The sequence below is a fragment of the Coenobita brevimanus genome, chromosome 61 (genome assembly GCF_032717465.1).
Source record: "Coenobita brevimanus isolate Jiangsu-jjx chromosome 61, ASM3271746v2, whole genome shotgun sequence".
NCBI lineage: Eukaryota > Metazoa > Arthropoda > Malacostraca > Decapoda > Coenobitidae > Coenobita > Coenobita brevimanus.
In genome coordinates, this window is record NC_137014.1 from 7,274,551 (window position 1) to 7,283,646 (window position 9,096).

Consider the following 9,096-nt stretch of genomic DNA (forward strand, 5'->3'; position numbering starts at 1 on the left):
ATGGTCTTCACAGCACAATATGCATAGACTGCAAATATATATATAATTATATGCTAAAAAACATATAACTTTACACACCAAACACTTAATAATAAAAGTGTTCAGTTCAACTATGTACTTTACAATGCACAAAAACAGCCATCCATCCATCCATCCATCATCCAATCCTATGGTGCCCCATGAGGAGCATAGGAGCCCGGGGCTAGGCAAGCTGGTCCTGACATATAAAATGAGAGTGACCAGCCTCACTCATCCCTGAGTGGCAATAAGTGAGCAATAAACCCCAGCCACCCATTGGATATAAAGCTACACAGGCTCAATCCGATTGAAGCACCTTAATTACTCACTAAACCACCAGGTGCATAGTAAAAGGTTTCCTGGTGTACAGAAGACCACTTGGCTTGTCACTCAGCAGAGTTACCCATAGGCAGAAGGAAGAGGAAAGAATGAAGGAAAGAAAGACAGGAGAAGAAGTGTAGAGTCACCCGCAGGCACAAAGAAGAGGAAAAAATGAGGGAAATAAAGACAAAAAAGGGAAGGAAGAGAGGAAAGGGTAGGCACCCAAAGAAGCGCAACATCGAGTGAGAATGGAGAGCGCCCCCACCTACCAAAAAACATGTAAGTAATAAAAGCATTACAATAATGATCTACAATGAATCAACAAACAGGGCATCACCCTCACTTAATGCTAATATATCTGTTGTACAGTTGGTGATTATCATAATTCATTCATAGATATCTATCACTGACCACATCATATACAGTCGGCCCAGAACACTTGCAAGGACTAGGTTGTAAGACCCCTTGAGAATGGGTGATGTTTGTGAGGGGGTGATGCAAGCAAAGAGTAAAATTCATATAGATGGATTCAACGATCCGACATTCCTTGGTCCTAATGCGTCCATTAGCAGCTACTCATCGGTCATTTTCTCATTTCATCTATCTATGTATCTATTGCCAGATGCCATAATCCCATAAGGGGTGGTCATTTGACTTTGAGTTATTTGTTTTACGGGGAGGGGCACTAACCCTCCACCAAACCACTTGCTGACACGTAGGGAGCACGTATGTTCTGGTTATATGGTTACCACCCAGCGTTGCAAATGGTTTCTTGGCTTACATGAAACCATTTGGCTTGTCACTCGATGTAAAGCCACCTGTAGGGGAAAGAAAAGCAATAAGAAGTGACAGGAAAGATGGGAGAAATAGGAAGAAAGGAGGGCAGGCACAGAAAAAGAATGGTAAAGGCTAAGGAAGAAGTAGGCAGCACTACATCAAGTGAGTGGATGATGGTCGCCACCACCTACCAATCAGTCATTTTAACCTAACTATACCCCAGCTAGTTAACAAGAAACCAACCACCTATGGCTTGTCTAAGGTAATGTTATTTATCAAAAGTGTGCTTGAGATGCATATGCAGATATAAGTGTTGCTACAGGGGTATGCGAGCTGTCACTGAGTCGTGCCCTTTTCAGTATTATTATAAATACATCATAAATAAACAGGGAACTAGACATTCTCTGAGTAATTATGCACACACATGGAGCATGGAATGGTTGCATCACACAACCATCAGTAAATTGTACATGAAGTCAGATGATTGCCTGCTGGCAAACTCAAAGTGGTTACGAAAGATCTGTAAACTCACATAATTCCACTGTAAGCAAATAGCTTAATGCAAAATTATTTTCCCTCACAACTTCTTGGTGGATACTGAATGTTTTTTTTGTTTTTTTTTTAATTCTGCCAGGCTGTTTCCTTTGTGTTACATAACTAGCTGCAAGTTATGATCTGTGGCTGCCTTTTTTTTTTTTTTTTTTTTTTTAATACTGTGCTTGGTATTTTCCCTGCTTTCATTTTTTTTTTTTTTTTTCCAGGACCAATTTGCAGGTAAGGTAGGAATGCGGGCATTTGTTCCACGGATGCACAGGGATGATTGAACTGTATTTACAGTAAGTTGTTGTTTTTGTTGTTCTTGTTGATCAACCCCAGTCTGTCTGGTTAGGCAGACTGACCAATAACCGCAGGCAAGGAACTATCCCTGCAGGGCTGTGCCAGGCAGTGAACTGATGTTCTCTTTTCACTGATAGTGCCTCGCCGCAGCATGCTATATCATGGGAAAAAACATGGAGGTTTGGTTCCTAGGTGCATGCTGCATTCGCATCTCTCCATCCAGATAACAGGGGCACCATAGTAGGCTCCCCTTCACCCAGTGATCCAGTTATATGGTTACCATCCAGTGTTGTAAATGGTTTCTTGAGCTGCAGGAAACCATTAGACTTGTCAATCTGTACAGAGCCATCTGAAGTGGAAAGAAGAGCAATAAAAAGTGACAGGATGGAAAGGGAAAAGTTGGAAGAGAGGTGACCTGGCACAGAAACAGAATGCTAAATGGAAGGAAGAAATAGGCAGCACTACGTCAAGTGAGTGGATGATGGTAACCACCATCTACTATTAATTTACAGCATATATGCACTGTAATGGCCAGCTTGCACATGCCTGACACATGGGCAGTTCTACTGTACACATTCAACCCAAGTTTTATGGCTTCCTGAAGGGCACCTGCTTCTTATGCTCAAGGAGTTCTACTTTATAAATCTGAAGAAATGACCAGCTTCCACCCAAATTTTCATGCATGGGTAAAAATAAGGAAGACTTCTGTACTGTAGTGTGAGAAGTGCATGTGGAAATTGTGTTATTGCAGCTGTAGGGCAAGAAGTGCATGTAGAAATTGTGTTGTTGTGTATGTTTCTGAGTGAGAAAGTCTGTATATGCCATCAAGGGAACTCCAAAATAATGCAAACATGTGATATCACATGAAAAGACCACCACTGAACCCACTTAAAAATCTGCCCAGTGATGAATCTAGGTTAGGAGAACTGGCATCTCTGTTCATATAATTTTACCATTATGTCATATCAGTGCTGAACGTAAATGTGTACATAATGATCTTACGAATTTCTTCCATTTTCAGTGCAAGTCTTAAGTCCTTATACATAAGGTGACACTTAGCTACAGTTCACATTTCATCTGACATACTAAATCTGCATTAAAATTCAGAGCTACAGTGGCTCATTATACTTTTACCATGTTTCAGTACACCACATAACATAATCAGCAATTCTCACTTAGCATGCCCACTGCTGCTGCTCCCAATGTGTGAGCAGCACATTCAATATCTTATGTGCGAGCAGCACGTTCAGTCTCAATGAGGCACTCTCTAACTAGGATGCGGGCATGGACGATCCCGTGCTTCAGTCGTTCAGCACTACTCTTACTGCCTGCATATGTAGGGCGGATGTCCTTTCCTATTTCCTGTATCACTGCTAAAAGTTGCTGGTACTTGGACATGCCATGGGCACTGGTTGAACTGGAAGTGGTGGTGGTCAGCCCAGCAGCAGATGGACTCAGGAGAGATGCATCAAGATCACTTGGCTGCAAACGGGCAAGAGCCTCTGCCTCAATCTTCCGAAGTTCAGCTAAATCAGCTTTTGACAAACCTGCTGCAGCTGCTGCTGCCTGCATCTGCTGTGCCTCTAACTTTGTTAGCTGTGCTAGGGCATTGGAGTCTAGCTTAGTCAGCAGGTGAGGATCTAATTTAACAAGCTGGGCCAGTGTGTTAACATCAAGTTTAGATAGTGTATGGGTGTCCAGCTTTGACAACTGTGCCAGCTGAGCATCAAGTTTGACCATGGCATGGGCATCAAGCTTGGAAAGTTGAGCCAAAGTGTTGACATCCATCTTAGCAATAGGGTCTAACTTAGAAAGCTGGACCAAAGTCAATGGATCCATCTTGATTTGCTGGTCAAGCTTAGCCAGCTGGGCAAGTGAGTTGGGGTCCATCTTGGCATGGACATCCAGCTTAGCAAGCTGGGCCAGGGCAGTAGGATCCATCTTGGCTTGAGCTTCTAGCTTAGACAGTTGTGCCAAGATACCTGGGTCCATCTTGCTCAGAGTGTGAGGATCCATCTTCATCAAGTGGTTGAGGGAAGACACATCCTTCTTTGAAAGGTTGTGAGGATCCATTTTAGAAAGCTGTGCCAGTGCTGCATTGTTCATTTTGTTCATGGCCTGCTGGTCCAACTTAGCTAACTGATTTAGCATGGCAGGGTCCATCTTGGACAGGGCATGTGGGTCCATTTTAGCAAGTTGGGCTAATGTAGCTTGATCAATCTTGGAGAGGGAGTGAGGGTCCATCTTGGACAGCTGGGCCATAGCTACAGCATCCATGGAGGCCAGCTGGGACAGAGTGGTGGAATCTACCTTGGAAAGAGTATGTGCATCCAGTTTGGCCAGTTGGGCAAGGGTGTTAGGGTCTAGCTTGGACAGAAGGTGAGGATCCATTTTAGACAACTGGGCCAGGGTGGCAGAATCCATCTTGCTGAGGGCTGCTCGGGTATGTGCCTGCATCTGGGCATCATGCCGAACCAGCTGGGCCAACATGGCTTGGTCCATTTTAGCTAGGGTATGTGGGTCCAGCTTAGCAAGCTGACCCAGTGTTGCTTGATCCATCTTGGCCAGGATCATTGGATCAATCTTAGCCAACTGAGTAAGAGTCTGAGGGTCAATTTTGGATAGTGTGTGAGGGTCCAACTTGGCTAGTTGTTGCAACATGGCCTGATCAGCCTTGCTCATTGACATGGAGACAGCTGCAGCAGAAGCATCCACCTTTGCCAGTTGAGCCAACATGTTGTGGTCTAGCTTGGCAAGAGTAGCAGGGTCAAGCTTGGACAACTGGGCCAGTGTTGTCTGGTCCAGCTTGGCTAACAGAGTAGGATCCAGCTTAGCAAGTGCATTTGCACTGGCCAGGCTGGCCTCTTGTAGCTTGGCTAAATAGGCAGCATCGGACTTGCTCATATGCTGGGCAGGGTGACCTGGTGAATGAGAGAGGGGATGTGAGGCTGGATGTGATGAGTGTGGGGAAGAATACGAATGCGAGGCCTCTCCCTTGCTGGTCATCATCTTCACATCCAGGTCTGGTCGCAGCTGTTTGGTCAGAACTGGGTCCAATGTCACTCCCATCTTGGCCAGAAGAGCAAAGTCAATATCTGGACCCAGCTTGGCTAATGCCTCCATGGCTGCACTCTGAGCTGATCCTCCCTTGTCCATACCAGGTGCTGAAGAAATATGAGCAGATATTAATGACTGATACAAAATTAACACAAAATAAGCCTGGAATAATCACATTTCATAAGTGCCAGTAAAAGACAAATACAGTTTACAATTTATTATAGTTCTGCCTTACATACTTGTGCCAAACCTAAATTAGCAAGTTTGAAGCAATTTTAGCAGAGAGCAGGAATGAGAATAATGTTTGAGTATAGTCTATCTATCTATCTATAGCCCGACACCCTAATCCCGCAAAGGGTGGCCGCAGACAAAACGCCTCCAAGTCGCTCTGTCACCCACCATTTGACTACTCTCCCCCCAACTCACCCCCCTCTCCCTCATATACCTATCAACTCCATCCCTCCACCTCATCCTCGGTCTACCTCTCCGTCTCCCTCCCTCCACCTCACCTACATACACCCTCTTAGTCAGTCTTTCATTCTCCATTCTCTTCACATGTCCAAACCACCTCAGTGTATTTCTCCTAATCTTCTCAACCACATCCACATCCACCCCACAGCGTTCCTTCATTTCTTCATTCGTCAACCTGTCCCTCAACGTCACTCCACATGCTCCTCTCAAGTAACTCATTTCCACTGCTCTCACTCTTGACTTGTTCCCCTCTTGCAAGGTCCATGCCTCGCTTCCATACGTCAGGGTAGGGATCACAATACTATCATGCAGTGACTTCTTCAACTTCCATACTCACCTCCCTATTTCTCATCACTGCTTTCAGTGTACCAACAACATTCCTTCCCTGCTGTACCCTTTCACGCACTTCATCCCCCAAAGTTCCATCCCTACTCATCACACTACCCAAGTACTTGAATGCACACACATTCTCCATATCCTCACCATCCAACCTCACTGCACACTCTGTGAGTTCATTCCTCTCAAACACCATAATTCTACTTTTGTTTACATTAACTTTCAGATTCCTCCTTCTACACACTGTCCCAAATTCATTCACCAAACCTTGCAACTCCCATTCATCTTCACTCAACAGTACTGTATCATCAGCAAACAGCAACACCGGAAGCTTCCAAATCTCACCCTCATTCATTAGAGCCACCCCCACATCCACTGCCCTACCTTGCACCTCCTTTACAACCCCATCCATGTATATATTAAACAGCCATGGAGACATCACACAACCCTGTTTCAGTCCCACATTGAGATCAAAGAACTCACTCAGCTCACCATCCACTCGCACCGCAGCCCTAGCTCCCTCATACATACTCTTCACAGCACTCAACAATTTCCCCTCCATTCCATATATTCTTAATACCTTCCACATACCTTGCCTATCTATTCTGTCATAAGCTTTCTCCAAGTCCATGAAGGCAGCATACACTTTCCTTCTCTTCTCTAGATACTTCTCCACTAAACATCTTAGAACAAATATCTGATCTACACACCCTTTTCCCTTCCTAAATCCCCCTTGTTCTTCTCCAACTAGCTCCTCTGTCATATGCCTAACCCTATCAGTGAGTATTCTACCATATATTTTACCAGTCACACTAAGTAGGCAAATACCCCTATGGTTACCACATACTTCTCTCTCCCCTTTTCCTTTGTATAAAGGAACAATTATACCTGATTTCCAGTCCTCTGGAACCCTTCCCTCTTCCCAAGCCAATCTACACAACTTTCATATCCACTCCACAACAATCTCACCCCCATACCTAAGCATTTCACCACACACTCCATCAATTCCTGGGGCCTTTCCCAACTTAATCTTCTTCATCGCTTCCACTACTTCCGCCCTACTGATCTCTTCCTCCCTCCTCTCATCTCTTCTTCTCCCAGCCATTCCCCAACCACTTATACTCGCACTGCTCTCACTCTCTACATTCAACAAATCCTCAAAGTGCTCCTTCCATCTCCTCAGTCTCTCTCTCTTCTCCACCAACAATCTATTATTCCTATCTTTCACTCCCCTGTTTCCCCTTTCACACTGCCTTACTTTCTTTACCTCCTTCCAAAACAATTTCTAACTCTCCCTCCATTTCACACTCAGATTCCTCCCAAACTCTTCATCCACTTTCTTTTTACTCTCCTTCACCAGTCTCTTAACCTCCCTTCTCCTGCTCACATATACCTCTCTCTTCTCTCTCTCATCTTCTCCCCTACCTCTATTCGCTAACCATTCACTATATGCCTTCTTCTTTTGTTCCACAGCTCGTTTCACCTCATCATTCCACCATGCTGTCCCTTGCACACCCTTGTATCTCCTCCTCACTCCACAAACCGCCTCACACGCTGCGCCTATCTCTTCCGTGAAGATCTTACATACGTCTTCCACCCCTTCCATCTGCTCTAGCTCATACCTTCCCAATCTTTCTTCCACTATGCTCTTATACTCTGTCATTTTCTCACTGTCTTGCAATTTCTCCACTCTTCTCACAGGAGTTGCTTCCTCCTGTCTTCCCCTTCGTCTCCTCAACCACTTTCTTTGCAGCTCTACCTTGGCCATCACTAAGTGATGGTCCGAGACTCCATTCCCCCACCCTCTCCACACTCTTGCATCCAACACTTGTCTTCTCATTCGCTCATCCACACACACGTAGTCTATCATTGCCTTTCGTTCAACAAGTTCACCATCCATCCTCCTCATTACTCTCCATGTGTACCGGTGGATCATCTTATGCCGAAAGTAGGTGTTGGCTATTGCCAACCCTTTTCCAGCACAGATGTCCACCAAAGCACTTCCATTCCCATCTACGTCAGCTGGCACACCCCAATGACCAACCACTCCATCCACTCGTACATTCCCAACTTTGCCATTCATGTCTCCAATCAACAGCACTCTCTCGCTCCTCGCAAACTTGTCCATACATGCTTCTACACTCACCCAAAACTCATCTTTCACTCTTGCCACTCGATCCTCTGTCGGGGCATACACACATAGAATTGCCCACGCATGTATACCTACTTTCATCCTCACCCATACAATCCTTGCACCCACTGTTCCATACTCTCTTATATTCTCCTTCCACTTCTTGCTTATCATCAGACATACTCCCTCTCTTGCCCTCTCATTTTCATTGACTCCCGCACATATACCTAAACCATATTCCCATTCTCTTACCCTTTCACCTTTCCATTTAGTTTCAGTCAATCCACATATATCCACTTTTGCATCCTCAAGCACCTGAACAATCTCTCTCTCTTTCACTTCATCATTCACTCCTCTCACATTCTACGTTCCCACCCTAAGAATGTCCTTTGTCCGTTCCTTAGTCGTCAACATATGGTCTGTCCGGGTCCGAGGCGTTTTATTCGGTTTTTTAGTTAGTTCTTTTTACGGGGTGGGGTACACATTTAAAGAAAAAAAAATGACAGCCTGCAAATATGTCTTTAAAGACAAAAAAATCTAGATAAAACCCAAATAAAGATCATGTTGAAAGGTTTGGACTCACTGTGTTTAAAAGAATGAAGCTCATATGCACTGTGAAAGACTAAGCAGTTCCAGAGTAACCAGAACTGAGAGTAACTAGAGTTAAAGAAGGCATGCAGTCAACTTAGGACACCTAACCTGTGAAAAGTTGATTTGGAAGAAAGTTAATGTGATCTTTCCAGGATGAATGACAAGGGAAAGACACACCAGGGATACTGAGAGAGGAAGGACTGAGTTGTGTGGTGTTGATTATAAAGGGTTATTCACATGGAAGATTGCACTGAGCAGAATGACAATGGATTTGAGTTTCTGAAGCTTTAGAAATGAGTATTTTGTTCCGGCATGAAGTAAAAAGACAAGCTAGGCATGACAAAGCCTCATCCTATGACTATGTTAATGACTGTTGTGATGGACCCTGTGAGATGTACCCAGAAAAGTGAAGTGCAAAGTCATTAGCATATGAGTAAAAAGGGCTACATGCCCAACTTGGATGGTCTTTGTTGAGAAACACAAAAAGAAGTGGTGAAAGAACACACATCCAAGGAACACCATTATTAATAGTTTTAGAGGAAGAATGGTGGCTGTCT

At 44.5% G+C, this 9,096-nt stretch overlaps 1 protein-coding gene across 1 annotated transcript; it reads right to left on the bottom strand.

Moving 5' to 3' along the window:
* Positions 1-3,180: 3,180 nt before the first annotated feature.
* LOC145403613 (uncharacterized) lies at positions 3,181-5,109 on the bottom strand. The gene has a single exon (XM_080275290.1). The coding sequence runs from the start codon at positions 5,107-5,109 to the stop codon at positions 3,181-3,183; it is 1,929 nt and encodes a 642-aa protein (XP_080131416.1).
* Positions 5,110-9,096: the final 3,987 nt, after the last annotated feature.